At 41.3% G+C, this 19,815-nt stretch overlaps 1 protein-coding gene across 3 annotated transcripts in view; it reads left to right on the top strand.

The window, feature by feature from the left end:
• Positions 1-19,815, top strand: part of IQGAP2 (IQ motif containing GTPase activating protein 2) — a 130,646-nt gene that overhangs the window by 49,807 nt on the left and 61,024 nt on the right. For all 3 annotated transcript variants that reach the window (XM_067316559.1, XM_067316557.1, XM_067316558.1), the window contains 3 exons: positions 15,995-16,151; positions 17,778-17,855; positions 19,496-19,572. In XM_067316559.1, coding sequence (XP_067172660.1) covers positions 15,995-16,151; positions 17,778-17,855; positions 19,496-19,572 — 312 coding nt within the window. The remainder of the gene's footprint in view (positions 1-15,994; positions 16,152-17,777; positions 17,856-19,495; positions 19,573-19,815) is intronic.

Genomic DNA, 19,815 nt, shown 5'->3' on the forward strand with positions numbered 1-19,815 from the left:
TATTTCATTACAAGATGTAGTGTACTTGCAGGCTAGTGCTGTAGTGGCAGAGAGTATCTTTTCAAAGCAGGCCAGAATGGAGCGGAGAGGCAGTGTTTATGTAAAGCAAGCTATGTGAAAGGAGTGTACTATAATTCAAGAATAACATCTATATTTATAAATGTACAATTCAGTTGGGGTTTTCCTAACAAGCTGTTCATATCTAAAGATTGCATCTGCCACCAGAGTCATATTGGAAAGAACAGCTTATCTTTCATTTAACATAACTGCAAAAGAATCAGTCGGTGAAAGAAGAAAAAAAAACATTATTTCTAAAGGATAAGTGCTAACACTCTTTTCCCTTAGCCAGCCATCTTGAACACACAAAGCACTTTTGTGCAGATATCTAGAAAAGAATAATTTCCAGCTCTTTGTCTGAGTGAGAGAGGATATGTTGGAGTTGGGACATTATGCTGTGTATGCTGGGCACATTCTGCTAGTTTTCAGCAGAGCTAGGAGAAATAAAGATGATGTACTTTGCAGCAAATGGCTGATGGACAAAAGGCTTAGGAGTCTGAGATTTCTTCTGATATGATGTATACTGTCTGTTACTGTGCGTAAACATCATTTATGTTTGCTGAAAAGTAACATAAGCTTGAGAGTATTAGTGGAAAAACAGTAACTACTAAATACTTTGTTTTCAATTTCCAGTGGCAGTCAAGTGAGGTTATTGAATTTCCTGTTCAGGTAGGAGCTGTGCACATCCTATTCATCCAGTCTACTTATTTCCTGTCCCTGTTTGGCTCACTAGGTTGGTTGTATATTCTGTCTTAGACTTTCATATGCTATTTTCTCTGTAACCTTAAACTGTCGCGTTAGTGTGTTTGCAGAGTGTCTGTCCCTCACAGCAGTGCCAAGCGGAGGCAGAGTCTGAGGGAGTCTACTCTATAGATGTTGGTAGACAAAACTTCAGGTTTTCGCAGTTCTTGCGTGCCCTTTGCCCAGGCGCTTGATCTGTCTGACTGCCACAGCCCTGACATTTGTCTTGTACATTGATATCAAAACTCCTCGTGTGTGTGTGTATCTTCCAAACCTAGATACTGGATTTTAAAGTCGCCTTAAATTATTGAGTAGTGCTTCTTTTGGTTTCTTTTGTATGAACACCTATTAGTTCCTTTAATGAGGTGACAGTTCTGACTCGTCCATAATGGTACAAATGTGTTTTTTCAAATGCAGCTTTTAGCATACTACTGCATAGTTTCAGTAGGATTTAATCTATGCCTGTATTTTCTTAGGGGACAACAGGAAAGGATGCAGGCAGATATCATCTGAACAGTTTTTGAAATCCAAGGCACTACTTGGATTTGACACTGTAGGATGAACTTGCTGCACTTTGGTAGCAAATATGTTGAAAGCAGCTGAATGCTTAATTACAAGTGTGGATTCTGTTGCAAAAGCTTTGGTCTGCTTGAGAACTTAATGTTATGGGACACGGTTATTTTGCTTTTGGGTAAGGTCTGACTCTGCAACCATATGAATATGTCTTATTCACTTTGGAGGAGCTCCTCTCACTGTAGTGCATTAGAGAAAACGCCATCAGTGCTGGTAGCTGGGAAGCAGCTGCCTCCGGAAATGTCTCCTGTTTGAAGCAGGTAGTATAAGAATCCAAAGTTAATGTCTCTCTCCATTGTAAGAGAGCAATAATGGCAAAAGGGCAATGCTTGGTCCCTTTTTTCCGCTTGAAGCAGAAGACACTTGTTACGAGACTCTTTCATTTTTTGCAGTCCAGTGGGAAAAATGACTGGCATCTCTGCACAGCAAAAATATGCGTTTGTGGAGATAGAACTTCACTGGGCTTTTTTTTTTTCACTGCAAGACCAGGTGTGCTCCTGAAATATGGTCTTCAAGTGTAAGGCTCTTATGTTCAAAATTAGGAGCAACTGAAATGTTAAGTCTATTTGAATGTACATTTTAATTTTTTCTGGGGAGGAGAGGGGTATGGATGTGTTTTGTGTTGCATCCTCTTTATGTGGAAAGTTGAAGTAAAATGTGCTGTTTAAGGATTTGGCTGGGTGTGAAAGGAAGTGTGCAGAAGTTCTGGGAGACATACTTTTTAAATCTCAGATGAAGGCAAATGTCTAACGATGAAGGTGTTGTGTGTCAGAGTTAGAACTGTGTATTACCTTAGCTGTAAGTTATGTCTGCTGTGTAATGGTCTGTGTACTCTAAGGCTTGCTTTCAGGCTCTTTTTCCTTTCCCTAACAGCTTCTTAAGTAATTTTAGATCCAGTATTTCAGAAAAATCTACTGTGACCACAGACAACACTTCTCCCTTTTTCAAATACTTCTTCCCATGCTCACATCCAGACTTTAGATATGCCCTCATGAACGCTGGCTGGGCTGGGCTGACTGTATGGATCTTGTGCATTACGTGACATTGGGCAGGTCTTCCTTCCTCCAGGGCACTGCTGCATCTCGTTCTTGGCCCCGGCCAAGGGGCCACCCCCCAACAGCCCCTTTCACACCTTTGGCTTCATCTTCCCCGCTGTAAATCTTGCTGTCCTGACACGCGTCCCTGCTGCGGTCGGCTCTTCCTGCCCCCTCCTGCCAACAGGAACCGTGCGGCGCGGCGACAGTTGCGCTCCTCTTCCGCCCGCCCGCAGCCGTTGCCTTCCCAGCACCGGCGGCTGAGCGGGTCTCTGCACCTTCCCCGTCACTGCAGTGCTTGCTGTCTGCACGCTTGTTGTTGCATTGTTTGTACTGATTTATTTTTTTATTGGCCTCAGCTATACTTTGTGCGTGCTCTGGGAGCGACTGCTGTGGAAGCTGGCAGCTTCTCCATGCCCCTCTTGTAGGAGCACTCACACAGGACATGTAACAGGGTCTGCAGGCTGTAGCTCAAAAATACACAAGTCCTGCTAAAATCATAGAAAAACATGCCCTGTAAGTGATAGGGGAAGGTGGGGATGCAGTGGTGGTGGGGCTGTGGGGCTTCTGTGTTCACCTGTGCAGCCCCTGTGCGGCCCTGCTTGCTGGAGCAGCAGAAACGCGGTGCTCGCGGCATGGAGGCACGGGAGGAGCACAGTGGGGAGCAACCTCCCATGTCAAAACAGCAACCTAAGTCGCTTAGGCCTTGGTATAGGGCTGAGAGTTAACAAGCTGTGATGGTTTGCTGATTAACGTGATCAAAATATCTAGGTCATTAATAGGCTTGGCAGGGAGGTAAATTGACTTAAAATATTTTTGTTTCAAGTTCACAGATACAGGGGATTCTTTACGAGGTTATATTGTGTGCTTCTTAGCTAAATGAGAATCATAGACCCTGAGTTAATATGTATTATTAAGAGAATTTCAGGAGCTCTCCTGTCAGATATTTTAATGTCTGTTCTCTTGTCCTGTTAATTTTCATTTTAGTGAACACAGTCATACCTTGCACAGGTCTCAATATAATAGCAATGCATCATTTTTTAATATGTGAAATTGTAGAGTAGACTCATGTGTTTCTTATGGTGCAGCAACCTTTTACTGGCAATAGTGAAGTGAGATTTCCTAACTTAAAAATGAGTTTCCTAATGAAAGGGACTAATCAGGATGCCTGGGTGTCAGTCTTAGGCTTGTTTCATTTTGGTGATTTCAAAATAAAAATTCATGTCACTACTTCTGCTTTCTAATATGGAGGTTTTTAAGTCCTGTGCCTGAAAGCAGTTGGAGATCCTGAGGGAGGTGGTACATGTATTTCCTAATCTCCAAACTGGATAGACTATATTGGTTGAAACAGTTTGCACCAGCTTTGTTTCCATTTGTTTTTTGTGATTTTTGCCTTTCAGGGAATTTTATAGAAATTACTGTACAAATTGTTCTCTAGGATTTGTGTACCTGAAGGTTTGCAGAGAATTAGAACAAACTTTCCTTTCTGGAAGCACAGTTATTGAAGTCGATATGTTCCATAAATAGTTTGAAATACTTCAGAATTTCTAAAACTTGTTATCAAGTCTCTCCTTCAGATTTTAAGTTTCTTCCATGTATGAGCAAGTTAACAAATGAATGCTTTGTTTTGCATTTGCCGGTTTGTATAAAACCACTGAGGTCCTTTCAATAGTTTTTAATAGTCCAAAAGTGTGTTTTTATAGGACTTCCTATGCATATAGCATCTGCAGCCCTGCTGGGCAGTCCTAGTTATGCCAAAACTCATGGTCAAACCAGATGACTGGTAATGCTTGTAGCACTGTGGCTGTGGTCATGCCGCTCCTCTGTGTAGCGTTGCTGCATTTGGGTGTCACAGGTTATGAGCCACCTGCAGTTTTGCGTTGCTGGTGGTGGTTGCAGTGGTGCTGTGCAACAGTCCTGAGGTGCTTGGGACTGCTGGTCCGAGCAGCTGGCCTGCCGTGGCGGCAGGAGCTGCACAGCCCCCAGCAGCTGCGTTACAGGGCAGCAGCACCGGGATCGGCAGTGGCTGAGCAGCCACCCTGTTTCTAGGTGAGTTGGCAACAACAGAGAAGCTCACAGCTGGCATGTCCATTCAAACTTATTTCCTTTTTTTTTGACAGGATAAGTGATTTTTTTTCTGCACCAGTACTTTACATCATGTGCCCATAAGCTGGATTTGGTGTACCATGGACCTGTTGCCTCTCAAACAAGTGGTGTCTGACTAGCTCTCTTCTCAGTGTGTGGTATCTTGTCTGTTGACTGGCAGGCTCTGGGCTGATCAAGTATTTCTGGAACCTCTTGTACTGTCTTGGCTAACCTGAATATTGTGGCTTAGATGGTAGATTTTTATCGCTTTCCAATTACTCGGCTTGATAAGGGTTTTGCATTGTATGGTCTTGGAGACAGGATTCTTATGTGCGCAAATGTTGGAAATGGTGATCTCAAAGTCCTTAAACTGAAGCACTGTCACCAGACAGTACACTAGGTATTGACTGCATGAGATACTGTTAATGACACTGTTAAGCTTTTACCATGCCAAACTCAGTTTCTTTTTTTCTAGCCTAGTTTTTAAATTGCAGCTTTGCTTTCGAACCTTGCTGGGTTGCTGCCTCTGCCCATTGATGGAGGCTGTTGCGAGGGAGGGCTGCAGCTGAGCCACGCTGTTCTGACACTTAGTTTTTTCATATGCTTTTTCTTAAAGAAATACATGATATTTATTCCTAGCTCTTTAAATATTGTCTGGAAAGATGTGTTTGAGATGCCTGTGACTATTCTATACTACTTTTAGTCGTATGAACTCAGTAAAAATTCAACTTGCGCTGGCAAAACTGTACTCGGGTCTTCACCAAGAGCTTGTATCTCTGTATTGTATAGGAATTTTGGATAATGCTCTTGGCATGAATCAGTGTTAACTAGTTACCTCAGATCACTGTAGAAAAGAGTTTATCTGTTTTTGAAATAATGAGATGGTCCTGGAAGGCTAAAAGTTTTCTACAGTAATTTTTAGTTGAGAGGCTGGTGATAAACATCAGGCAACTATTGTGGTTCTTTTTTTTGTTTGTTTGTTTTGATAATGGATTTTTTCTTCAGTAGCTGATATGAAGTGGCTATGAATATAGACAGAACAGCTAATGGTGTCTCCTGTAGAGTATCCTCACTATTTCTGGTGCTTTGACACCTAGCTCTCAGCTATTTTCTGCTATAGGAGGACTGCTCAGCTTCATCAGTGTAAAACAACACCAGCAGCAGTTCCCCTGTCCAGTTTTCTACCATGGAAAAGCATTTTGATTACAGACATGACTGTAATCTTTATGCCTGGATTCTAATCTGCACCATGAATTTATTTTTTCCATTTATTTATAGATTATTAAATGCTGTTATACTGCTGCCTATGCTTTTCTTGTCTTCTGTAGGCCTGATTTGTATGTGTACGCTTCAAAGTTTTACAGAGATGTCATTACGTAGGTAGGTGAGTACACCAACCATTTTGGTTGGTTTTCCAACAGTTAGAAATGGGAATGGTGGTGGAGGAGAGCATTGTTTGCAAAAGCATGGAAAAAAGAAAATGGAAAGAGTTAATTGTAGGTGCTGTGCATGGAGTTGCTCACCTAAATGCATTGGTTCCTCTGTCTTCTGTTTCTTTTGACATGAGACAAGGTTTAAACTTTGAGAACTCCCTCTTGCTATTGCCTTTTTGCAGTGTTTACATAACACTAAATGCTTTTAACAACAGCTCAGCCTTGCACAAGCTGTCTCTTTCAGTTTTTTCACTTCTTTAACATCTTGTTCCCTCATCCATGTCTTTTAATTCTTACTTGGCTGCCGTCCTGCGCTACTCTTTAAGTGTCCCAGCTGCCTGTCTGGTAGCTGTACTTCTCGGGTCCTTTTTGTGCTCTTTGTACATTTGTACGTGCTGTTGGTTGCTTTCATAGCTTTTCTTTGAAGATGTAGCATTTCATTTTGTCAGATGTTAGACCGTAAAACAAAAATACCTGAATTCAATTCAGTGGACTTGAAATGACTGGTTGGGGAGTCAGGACAGCGCCCTGGGTCTTACCTGTGCTCGAGTTTGGTTTCTTGCTCTGCTCATTAATCTTGCACATGGCCTTGGACATGGTCTTCAGACTGGCCTACACAGGGGGTTTCTGCTGACCCAGGTCAGTCATCATGTAAGCATGCAGGTTTGCAGGTAGAGCTGTGAACTTCTGTTGCTGGTCTTGAATTAATGGACTTGGTTTTAACACCTATACAACATACAGGCTTACCTGCAGAAACCACCTTGGCTGCACTTCTCCAGTCCACTTTTCTGCCCTAGAAAAGGGTTTTGATTATGGACATGGTTGTAATCTGGTTTCTACTCTGCAAAGAAAGGTAATAGCACATCCCTCTGGACAGCTAAAGACTAATACTCACATGGAAGGATTGTGCAGTGGTAACGGGCAAGCGCACAAATGTTGGATTGCAGCTTAAACTGAGGGCCGCTTTGGTGTTTCTTCAGCTCTCTTCCAAGTGTGGTTAGTGCTGAAAGCCGCACATCTGGTAATGTTTAGAGAGGAGGGGTGAGCAAAAGGTGCAGGTGTCCTGGCTGGCAGGTTTGGTTTAGCTTGCCTAGTAGCCTTCACCAGTGTCACTGTTGTATAGGCCACTTGGTAGTCTCTAAAACCCCGTTTTCTGTGGATTCTGATACTAATTACTTCCTGCCATGGTTGGACATAGGCTTTGGGCAGAGGCCAACTGTGAATTAAGATTAGCAGGGCTATGGAATGAATGATTATATATAGTATCTGTTATTAGTTACTCTACTGCAATGTTTTAGTGGCTTGCTAAAGGAGCACATTTTTTGCTACAAATCATAATACTGCTACTCTACCACTCAAGATGGCTGCTTGAGTGATTATTGAATTGTGTCAGGCCAGAAACCTTCAGACTGGTTATTCTGAAATACTAAATGCTGGACTGGGGGGTGGAGGGGGAATGCCATAATTACTATATTGCAGCCACAGACATCACAGTAGGCAGAGAAAACCAAACTACAGTAGCACGTAGCAAGGCGGCATGATGTGCATGTCTAAACTGTAGTCTTGGAGTCCCTGAGCGCAGATGTTTTGTTTGTTTTAGCAAAGCTTGTGTGTTTAGGGGAATGACTTTTTTGCAATGTTTCTACACCAACACATGCCGTACTGTATAAAAAATGTTTTTATTGCTGTGGCTTCTTCTATTTATCATATCAGTGTCTATATAAACTGAAAAAATGTTAAGTATAAAGTCACATGCTGAATCCCACCTGCCTCCATTTCAGATAAAATCACTGCTTTGATTTGTAGGGTTGGGGGAGACCCTTCATGTTTTTATGTGGGACTTGCAGTGGAGCTTATGTCTGTACTACCTAAATTTCATTTAAATGGTTTGAGTCTGTCATCTATCTTAAATAATGCTTTCCAGGGGCCACTGAGCAACCAGTGCCAAACTACCACAGGAAGGACTTGTGTTTCTGCTGCTGCAGTCTCTGCTGCCTGTTGCAGAGACTGCTTTTGACACTAATCTGGACTCCATTGTGTGAATCCATGCAATACACATGAATCTGAGCTGTGTGAACTTAATTACACACAGTTTGCAAGGTCCTTAGATGACTGATCTGTTTCATTGCTTTCTCTCTTTTCCTCCAAAAAGACGCCCACAATTTTTAGTGTCAAATAGGATATTTCAACCTACGTTTTCCCGCAGATATTTTTTCTTGAGGTATTTGAACACTGGCTTAATACAGATATATATTTTTTTTATTTCCATCTCATTTGGTCAGGTAACTTGTTGAGTACTGCCCTTTTTGTCAAGTGTGAGGTGATGTTTGTTATGGAGAAATAGTCACTGTGGCTGTTCAGCCTCCTCCAGCAGAGCAAGCCGCCCTCCCAGGACCCCTTCCCCTCTCCTGCCAGGCTTGATGGAGCTCCCTTCGTTCCCAGCCCCGGCAGCCTGGAGCCTGGCCAAGAGCAGGGCAAGGAGATGAGGCCTCCTTGTGATGATCAGCTCGGGCTTTGTCAGTCCTGGCCCCACTCAGTGCGTTATTGCGCAGCGCAGTTGTCGAGCTTGTGGTTGATATGCGGCGCTAAATCTTAATGTCACTGCAAACAAAAAAGGCAGCAAAACAAAGCCTGTTCTGATTGCAAAGGTTGGGGGCTGCAATGAAATGCAGGCGTGTGTGTTGCTGTTGCATATTGGGATGTTGTCTCCTCGCTGGAGTCTCTAACTCTTTTACTGGAGAGGTGCTGAGTAACCAGAGTGAGCAGTGGCCTGGGAGCCGTGGGGCTGTGCCGGGGCTCCCTGGCGCCTTTCCGGAGTAGCAGGTTGCCTTGTGGACTCTAATCACTGATTAACCCACATAGGGGACCAGTGGACTAAAACAGATTAAAATAATAGTATCTGTACTGCCATCTTGTGAACCAGATTTTATAACACTGTCAGGATTATTTTGTAAACATGGCAGAGTTTCCATGGCAGCAAAAATCTTGTGTGGAAAAATGTTGCTGAAATGATTTATTGCTATTTGTGTACTCTACAGTGGGGTAAGTCAACATAACTTCTTGCTTCTACTCATGTAAATTGAATGTGGAAGTTCATCAGAAGTGCTTTGATCAGGAAGATGAATGTTGCAACAACCTTCACACAGGTGTGCACAACTCGACAAATTACAGTAATACACAGTAAGATCCATAATATTTTAATACTTCTGTATGAAGGATCCATACACTAATGTGTTTCATTGCTTTCAATTGCTAGTGTAGCTTTTACTGAAAGTCAAAAAATCCTCTCTGATAAAATTTATAAGATTTGGTCATGAAAATCAAGATGCTGTGAAATCTTACATTAGCTAGAGACCCAGAGAGATGTGCAACTTTGAACAGATGTCTGGAAGGGTAATAAATTAGAACGCTACTGGTCAATACCAAATATCTGTTACTAAATGACTTGATAGTCAGTTTTCATGCTGGACTGAAGTTCTGAGATCTTGTGTAGCCGAGTAAGTCATGATGTCCTCCTTGCTGCTATTTTCATGCTACTTGCATATGATACAAGTAGTTGCGATTGGAATGACCTGCATCAAGTCTTCCTTTCCCACACTGCTGAGGTGACCCATTATCACAAAATGTTGACTTCTTTCAGACAAAGTATTTTTAGGTTTGGTTAAGCTTTCAGATTCAGTGGAGACCATCACTGGAGTATGAAATTATAGACTCAAATGTAGGAGATCCTGTTTCCAGGGTGTCTGGCTCCAGGAGTAAGTTGTCAGCACAAGAGCTATAGCTCTAACCTAAGCCAAGGCTCCCAACTGTAACCAAGATTTGGGGCTGAATGCACCAGAGTGTGAAAAGAGACCTGAAGAAAGCAGCTTTCTTGGCTACCTGCTCTGTCACCACTCTGCACACCCTCTAAGCGGGGCCTAAGAGTCTGTGCAGGTATTTGCTAAAGTTCTTGCTGTGAAGGCAGTCAAATTGTGTCTGTTTTCACTGAATGGCTGAAAGTTTTGTGTGTGTGTTTGTTCTGGAAACAACATGAGGCTGTTTGTGAAACAACCTTTTTCTAAGATTTCTGGTTCAGTAGATGTATTATGCTAAAGCTTGTAGTCTAAGGAGAACAAATTCCAAAGGTAAAATACATTCTTTCCTCATAAACAAACCAATACCACCTCCACCCCGGGGACAGCTAAGCAATACTGCTAGCTCCATTCTGCCACTTTCATCTTCCTTTTTAAAACTTTCAGAGATGGTGAAAAATCATTCTGTTTTTTAGCCTTAAACAAAAGCAAGTGAAGAGTTAAGAGCTGAGATTTCTTAACAAATCTTTAGTTTCGGAAACTAGAGACATAATCATTTGGAACTTGAAATAGCTAGTTCTCATGTTGTAAACTATTGTATATTTTTTATTTTAAATATCTTCAATAAAAGCTTTGATTAAAAAAAAATCCCACAACTTGACAAGCATTTACAGTTAGATTCTAACATTTTGCTTTGAGACTCTGATTGCTGTTATTTTTATGTTTTTCTATTAAGATTTTTTTGTCCTCTGAAATGAGATCTCTATAGATTATTCTCTAGGTCAGGAGTCAGGTCAGAAGTCTTTCACTGTCCCACAATGTGTGTGTGCTGGTATCATTAAAGAGACTGAAAGGCTGTGGTTGAGAGCCAGGGAAGTAGTAACAGGGTAGTAAATTATCTTTACATTGTCTTCAGTATGCCTTTTTCACAGCACCATCCCGTGCTTTGAGTTTTGACTCTGTAGTCTTGCCTTTGCTTCTCCAGAGGTCTGCTTCCCAGGAGACAAAAACCTAATGTCCTTCGATTGGTGTCTTGCAGCACAAATTCGAAAGGGCAGGGCAGTGCACATATAAATTCTGCCACAATATCCAGTATGTGCCAAACATGATGGGCTTTGGATGGGTATACAATGTGTTTTCTCTCTTCTCTGAATGTTAGCTCAAATGTTTCTGGTCCTTTAGCCAGCAATGTGTTTTGCTGACCACACAGGCAGCCAATGACAGCTTCAGAGCTGGTTAAATTCATGGTGCAGCATTGGTACTTCCAGTTCCCTTGACCCTTGTCTTGATTGAGAATCAATTTTCTTCTGCTTTTAAAGTGCAAGGCTGATCTCATTATACTGCTGCTGTTTTGTATGATCAAATCTGGAAACTGGAATCTCCTGGTGAGCAGTATGCTGTTTACTGCTCATGGGTCTGGCGCAGAAGTAATCATTGTTTTCTTGCCAGAAACTCACTGCTGAACTTCTGTCTTCCTCAGACTGCCAAGAATGAAAACAGAGCTGAGCAGTGCAAATGGAAACTGTACCTCAGTGTGTCTGTCTGGCTCTTCAATACTCAGTATTGGAAACTGAAGCTTTGGAGATTTATTTCCACCTATAGGGTCTCATCTTGTTCTTTTTTGTTTTGTTTTAAGGCAAAATCCCCTTATTTGTGCTGACAAGTACTGCACCATTCTGAAAATAAAAGCTAGTTAGCTTTGCTTTCTGGTGTATTTATGATCCCAAGCATCTCTTTTCAGGAAAACATCTGTTTACACTTGTTCAAACCCAGCTGACAAGATGAAAATTCACATGGGTAGCTCTGCAGGGTTGTTTAATGGTGGCAAGCTTTTGCTGGTGCTGCCCAGGACTTCAGCTCTGTGGCATGTTTCAGTCTGCCTCCTGAGATTCCCTTTTTCCCCCCTCCACCATGGAGCACATAGGCTTGAAGTCTGGGCTGCCCTGGACCAGGGCAAGTATCTAGACTCTGGGGCCGACACTGCCTTTTTTTCATTTCAGCCCTTTTTCTAGCATAGAGGGCTGAGGGTGTCACTTGTAAACTCCTTTCTTTCCTCTTTCTTCTGCTTTCTTGCTTTAAAACAGAAAACAAAATGGTAATGTTTTGTCTTGTGCCGCGAGTTTTGTGAAAAGAGAAAGGTGTACTTTAAATACAGATTAGTTCGGGTTTGGCTGTTGTTGTAGTCAAAGTAGTGACCAAGATAAACATCCTGTTCACCGCTTCAGCTACTTTTCATGGCATACACCTGTCAGCACATTGAGATTGTTAAAACCACAGTATTAGTTATAAGATTGCGTTGCCAGAAAAAAGAAATGATAGATATGCATATGTGCATTTGATAGTTATGATAGTCTTATTGCAAAAGTTTCATACTGAAGAACATACTGTCCAGTGTTGAGTTATAGGCCCTAACTCTTGCATAGCCATGGCATTAACTATTTTTTTGTGGGGAACAGTTCATGCAAGAGTCATCAAAATCTAATGCTGGGGCTGCAGTACTGTGTGCTTGGGAAAAAGAGTGGTGAGCCAAAGACAACGCTGCTTTTCTCTCTGAAGAAAAATAAATTGCTCCAAAGATACCTATAAATCCTTATTGTCAGGTTGATATCCTCTGATTCATTTAGAGAAGCAGAAGTGGAAGGGATTTCTGGATTTTTTTCAGTCCAGTCTGCTGCTGTAGGCACCATATTGCACAATCACTTTCATCAACTTACTGAATTGCCTCTTAAAAAGCAGAAACTTGCCACCTTACAAGTAATGCTTTTTTATGCTTAAAAACACAAATCCCTTTTCACTAAGTCAGTGCAAATTGTACAAAAATATTATAATTGCAAGAATTGGAAAAAAAATGCTGCAGATATCTCAACAGATACTAGGAGAGAAAGTAATGGAGTTGAGCAGCTTTATGTGTAACTAAAATTTCTAGGTTTATCTGTATATTTGCAGGATTTCATGTAAATCTTGAGGCTTTTCCTCTCTCTCTGGAAAATGTGCAAAACAGACCAAGTCCTTTCATAATAGCTCTTGCTGTAGATAAGTAGTCCTGCAACTGCCTGGCATTGATTAAAAACTTGTTACCTGTAATACATAGCTGTCTCCTTTGTTATGAAGGCTGATTCTCCAAAGCTGTAAGTTATAGCTGGCCCATTGCAGGCCTGTGAGAGAATCTCATCCTGTGTTTTTTCTAGATGGAGTATCATCATCAGATTTTAGATGCAAATGTAAAAACCCTCTTAATTTGTATCTTCTTCCAGATCTGCTCCCCTTACCTTTCTGTTTTTAACTTTTACTTCCACTGAGTCACTAACATTCCTGTTCTAAAGAAGGGCTGTTCCCTTGCATGTTTAGCTGTACTTTTTTTTTTCCTCCTTCATTATAGTTTCCTGTTTGTTCCTGTGTTTTCCCTCTACCCAATCAATGGCTGAGGACAGTCTCACTCACCAGAACAGGATGGATTTGGATTATTTTATGGGCTTGTCACCACGCAGCAAACAAATCTCGAACAGTTGTTTGGTTGCTGAAAAACAGGAGGTCTGCAGAAGCTGGGGGAGTGATTTTTCAGCCTAGGTCAGCAACTTCAATGGAGCTCTGTGAGGGCAGGAGCTGCTTGGTTTAGCCTGGGCCCTCTTGTAAAACCAGGCCAAGAATACCCAAATACATCGTTTCCTCCATCTCTCAACAGTGGCATGGTATAAATAGCAAGCGCTTTGTGCCACAAGAATAGGAATTTTGGGGGGTTATATAATCTGTAACTTAGACCTGCTCTAAAGGCTGACTTTCTGTCCGTAGAGGCAGCTCAACCTCTCTAGTCTTCTGCCTCGGTTCTCATTAACCTTCCATCCTAGTGCTGAGCAAGGCCTTGTTTTGAACAGTAAGGCCACTAACTCTTAAAACCCAGACCTTTGCTTAAATGTGCAGGTTTTTCTGTTGGTGACCTGCAGTTATACTGGGAAGGGACTCACGAGGAAGGGCTGCTTGTGGTGGAATGGCAAATAGCCAGGCTTGGCTGAGTTTCAGGGGGAGATCCCACAACAGCTAGTTTTGGACCCGAGAGCTAAGATAAGGAGAAGTTGCTTTTAAGTAGCAAGTTGTTGAGCCAGAAGGGAAAAAGCATCTTTTTGTGTATGTGTAAATTTAAAGAAAGTTCCAGTGTAATCTTTTTTTGATTCCCTGGACCAAAGATGTCAAAAATGTCTTAACAAGAAAACTGAGATTGAGGAATGTAAAGGATCTAGTGTGATGGGCTGAATGCTGCGGAGGAGGCATATGGTTCGTCTCACTGGAGACGGCTCGTTTGACAAGGTCAGACCGAGCTCTTGGTGAATACCTCTCATTCATTACTCAGCAAGCGCTCTCTGCTCTCCATACAACTCTTCTAGAAGACACATTTTAGGAAATAACTTCCATAAAAATAAGTAGTTGGCTCAGGCAAAACCCAGATTTGCTACAAACTAGAGTAAACATTCTTTGATTTTTTTTTTCCTTACCCTATGTTTTAGAGAAGACAAATGCTATGATGTTTTGCTTTAGTGTGTATATTTATTCAGTCTATAAAATGTCATTAATAAAGATGACTCTTAGTGTCCTTGGCATGGATCCATAAAGCATAAATAAGTAGTGCAGGACAGGCCAAAGAAACGTGCCACTGAAACCATTCTTTTCACTGAAACAGCTTTTACACTGCAAACTACAGGTCTCCTAACGACACTCATTTCCATGCAGCTTTGTGTGATATTGTCCAAGATTTATGGCTAGTGGTTTCCTGAAGAGCTGTTTGGGTAGTCGGTGCTTCAGTGAAACAACTTTCATGTGTCTTGTAATGAATCCAAAAGTGTAATGGAATAAGTCATTTGTCTTGAGTTCTAACATGAAACAAAATGATGTAGGAGCTTTTTCTCCTCCGCAGTGAGGAAAACCTGGCTCACTTTCAGCTTGGGTTCCAGCATTCTGGCTTCCCAGCTCGCCCCTCTGGAGGTGATCCTAGATCTGTGATGCTGTTTCACACTGCATACAGCAAGTCTGCCTTAATGACACTAGAGCAAACTAATGTCTTCAGCTTTGTTCTCATCCATTTGTAATGATATTAATATCCTTTCAACAGCAGCAGAAATTGCCTAAGTGCAAAAAAAAAAAAAAAAAAGTATTAGGAAGGCACTCTATAGATTTATAGCTCCTATGTGATTTAGCAGCTAGAAACGAGAACAATATCAGGGTGTGTGGTGGTTTTTTTGTTGTTGTTGTTTTTCTTTTTTTTTAAAGATCACCAATGTAAGGAACTCTTGTTTTCTTGTTTCAATGATTAGGATGCTGATCTTTCAGGATTATTTTCATAGCAGTTTCTTTTGCCTGGTCAGTATAAATGTACTGGATAATACAGAACAATGTTTTATATCTTTTACTGGCCTTATGAAACGATTATGTATTAATTACTGTTTTCTATCTAATATCTTAACACTGAATTGCAAAAAATAGAACTAGCTCATCACCTTCAAGAATGATTTAGTCACTGTTTGACAAGAAGCTATTTCCACTGATGGGCAGTGGGAATATGCTTCAATCAAGTCATTCTTAGATAGCCCTAAAATGCGTAACGTATGTTGGGTTGTTTAAACAGAAAAAGCTTTGCTCCTCCATCTGTAAATGCATTGCATATGTCACCAGTATAAGTGGAGCGCTGTCACGTGCTGTGGGGGGAGGATGAGCCGCGTTAGTGCTACGGATTGCAAATCTCACCATTGCTGTGACTTCTGGTTGCGGTGTGCCCTGGTGCTCTGAGGCAATGGGCCTCATTCAGGGCAGCGTTTGCCTTGGTGCCCTTGGGGTTTAGGCCCCAGGCAGAGCCGTTAGTGTTTTTGTTTATTTTTTGGTTTTGTGCTTTTTTGAAACATCCATAACAGTTCTCAGTGTTTTTTTCCTCATTTCAGCTTAAATTACTGTCTGTTTAAAAAGTCCAACGCTGTTCAAACGATCTGAGTTTTCAGGCAGCAGTGTGAAAACGCCCCCTAAGGTGTCTAATTTATTTCACATATACTTCAAAGAGCTTTGTGTCCTGGTTATCGATGGGTCACTAACATCCAGTGCAGATATGATTCTGTAGTTACTTTGGTCTGTCCTGCTAATGAACATGAGATTTTTTCTTAACCTGTGCCCTTTTTTCTTAAGTTATGATTATTTTGTGGTAGCTTTTTTAAATGCATGATGAGTGTGGGGGAAGATGTCAGTTCTAATATATTGTTAAAATTACAAATAACAAAATGTTTGTCAAACAATGTGTTTGTAGGTGGATGGAGGTCTGCTTGGATGAAGAACTGCCCCCTACTACTGAGCTGGAAGAAGGGTTAAGAAATGGCGTTTACCTTGCCAAGCTAGCAAAATTCTTTGCCCCGAATGTGGTGTCAGACAAAAAAATCTATGATGTGGAGCAGACACGTTATAAGGTAATAACTTTTTCAGTTTTCTCACCAGCAAGACAAAATGTTTTAATGTTTCTCTTGTACCTCTTAAAGATGCATGTGCATTGTTAGTTAACCTTTTCTGTAAGTCTGTCATTACAAGAGGGAAGATATGTAGCATGATGGAGCCAGTATGATAAGCTAGAAATATTTTATACTTAGGAAAAACAGTGTTAATTCCAGTTAATGTTTTTAAAGCTGAACAAACTATACTTCTGGCTCTAGGGAGAACATGAAAGTTATCATTTACACAATTATTCCTCACTAGGAATTGAAGCCAAAGGCACTTCAGTAATTAAACTTGGTAACTACTCTTAATTTTCCTCATCTTGTATTGGAGGACATTTACTTCATTAGATCTGTATGTTTGCTTCTGTTATCCAGTTTATCACTGAGAAGAAAAAAAATCAAGCTACCAGTAATTACATTTAGCTTGCTACATGTGCAAACTGTTCATTAACTCCACAATCTTCAATAATATATACATACATATGCAGGTATGGTGCATTATTTCAACCTGTAGAAGAGGCAAATTTGAGAAATATATATTTACATTTATAACTATTATATAGTAATTACTGGTTGTTACTTGTGAGAGTAGAAACAGTTTCTCTAGTACCCATGTGGTTTATATAAGGTAAGAATCATGCTGACATGTAAACATTTCTCTTCAAAATCTCCAAACCTGGAGTTCAGGCTTCTTTCCCCCTTTCTCCTGGCTCTTAAAAGCACTTTCTGGCTTTGCTTTTGGTGCTTTTGTAGGCTGTTGGGGAGGGCAGATACTGACTCCTGTATTCAGCATTTGGTAAATCAAGGTGGGAGGGATGCTTTATTACTTTGCCCTTTTTGGACTAGAGGCATGTATACCTTGGCATGAATGGCTTGCAGTAAGGCTTTGTGGTGCTTATAGAGATATTGGGGGGGGGTAAAAATATCCTCCCCCCCCCCCCCAAGGTACAACTTGAAATCCCTTTAAATGTGGTTTTGGAAATTCTGAGATTCTCTCATCTTTTAGCTTTGTTTAGTGAGGTTTGTTGATGAGATGACTTTTTTTCATGAAACTTTCATAGATTTGCGTGGTTGTTGCCCATTCGTTACTTTGTTTAGGCATTGATTTAGTGTTGTAAAAGATAAGGTACTGGCAGCCTTAGGTTGTGCACTATGAGTACAGCAAAGAAAAATTCCCCACGGTAGTTAAATCTTGTCTCAGCTTGGACCTGAGTGATGGCTAAGAGCTTGTTATCTGTGCGCTTTAATGGTAGTGCTGAGGGCAATTACCACTTCCATGTTTTGGAGCTAGTGGCGCCTGGTTTTTGACAGCCAACCTTTATTCCTAGAGACTACTGAAGGGAGAACAAATTATCCCTTAAGCCACAGTGCATCTACAAGTATACAAATCTGGATTAAGGGATGTAAGAAAATGAGACAGTATGTGGCTGTTGTGTTACACTTCTTCTCTAACAGGATTGTAGTGGTGATGGTTTGGTCTCCAGGTCAAGTGAGGGAAAATTCCCTGAACTCTTCTTCAGAGTATAAATTGGGAAGCAACAGGAGGATCAATAAGTGAATTTACTTTCTTCATCTTTCTTCTTTCTTCTGTGCTTCCAACAGAGATCGGGCCTTCATTTTCGACACACTGATAATACTGTGCAATGGTTAAGAGCAATGGAGTCCATTGGTCTACCTAAGGTAAGCATTTAAATTATAGAAAACAAAATGACTCAAGGCACAGACTCGGTGAGATTTCCTTTCATTTGCTTGAATAGAAGTATTTGTTTACAGCAACTCTACTGGAAAGGCTAGTTCAGGACACAAATCTAAAGAGAAGGTAATGCTGAAAGCGGTGATAATGTCGGTTGTATGGTATTGCTGTCAGTGTGCCCGAGTGGAGGCTGCTGTGGAAGATGAGTGCGATGGGTGGAGGTGCTCAGGCTGCTTCTGTCCTGGGAAATCAAATGGGAAAGCTGGCAGTGTTTTAACTGCATTTTACTGTTAGTACAGCCTCTCAGCAGGGGTCTGAGTGGAGTACGGTTTAAAATGGGAAACGCGATCATACTTGCTTCTTCTAAGTTACTACCTCTTGTCATGTTCTTGCTGCCTTTTCCTCTTCATGTGTGTCCTAGTTTTCTCTGACTCTGCCCTGTTTCTAGACTGTCCTTGCACCCTCCAGTGTGTCTGCATGGTCTCCACTTGTCATGTTCCCCTTCTGCTGCTGTTTCTGGGCACCAGTGAGTCTTTTTTTGGATGAAAATTCTTTTAGAAAGGTCTATTTGGAAACATCCACTCTGCTATTGTGAGGTTTTGGCACCCATGTGCAGCCTGGGGCAAGCACTCATCTCCCCATGAGCCACCTGGCAGGCGGGCTGTCCTGTGGCCAGAAAGGGGAACCTGTAGCTACCACCAGAAACGCTGTACAGGTGGGGGACAAGGGGGCCCTGCCTCTTCTAGACTGGGTGTTGCTGGCTTTACCCTCTGGCTAGCCTCTTCAGTTCGCTGGCTGGCTGGCTGATTTGCACCTTGCGATTCCTTCTCCGAAAGGTTTCGTTCTTGTTGCTGAGGAGGGTCATGGCTGAAAGGCCTCCTGAATCTGCCAAAGCAGTTGTGACCAAATGATGAAGAGGGCACTGTGCTCCCGACTCACTCTGTCTTGCTCTGTCAAATGTGGGACTGCGCGGCTCTGAGTGCCAGGCCATGCGATGGGAGCACACTGCCAGCTCTCACGACTAGCTAAGCCATCTATTTTATTTTCATGGAGAAAGCGTTTAGTGACTGGAACCTCAGACTGGGAGCAAGGCCAGGAACAAATTAGTGGTAGAACCAGAACGGAAACTTATGATGCGACTTTTTGGCTAAATTGTTTCACATTCCTCTCTCTGAATATCTTTCTCTGTAAATGGTGGCAGTGTTTACAGATTTGATGATGCTGGTGATTAGAAATCAGCATTTTTAAACTATACTTGATGATGATGGTTCACAATGAAGCTTTGCAAATTGTAACTGTATCTGAGGTTTTGGGTGTCTATAGGAAGACAAATTTTACTTGCTGAGATCTTGCCACAGGACTTTAAAAACCTTGCTAAAAATACTATCTGCTTATCTTCCATATTTTTCCTTCTATTAAGTAACTTTTGAGCTTCATTAAAATGTTCTTTATGAAAATGAAATAAATGATAAATTGTGGGGCCTCAGAAGAGACTTAATTCATAACTGTATAGAAATAAGTTAAGCTTCTATAATTCAAAGATATGATTCTAAAGAGACCCCATTTTAGCTATTTTTCTGCCCAGTAATCTCTGTTCTCTTTTAAATGCCTGTTCTTTGTTTTTTAGATCTTTTATCCAGAGACTACAGATGTCTACGATAGGAAAAACATACCCAGAATGATATATTGCATTCATGCTCTAAGGTAACTGGTGATGGGAGTGATTGTTAAAGTAATCAGCAAATTTAGGATTGTAAGTCTGGAATGTCTTTAGGTAACCAGTATGTCAGAATCTGTCACAATTTAGAAGTTCATTAATTTCAACTTGGAGGTGTAAGCTGAACTTTGTCAGGACTATTGGGCAAATTATTTCTGAAATAGAAATGAAGGACCACTGAATTTAATGCAGACATCCTTCTCTGTGTGTGTATATATACTAAGTTTCCT

This window comes from Apteryx mantelli, chromosome Z, assembly GCF_036417845.1.
Source record: "Apteryx mantelli isolate bAptMan1 chromosome Z, bAptMan1.hap1, whole genome shotgun sequence".
In the NCBI taxonomy this organism is placed as follows: Eukaryota; Metazoa; Chordata; class Aves; order Apterygiformes; family Apterygidae; genus Apteryx; species Apteryx mantelli.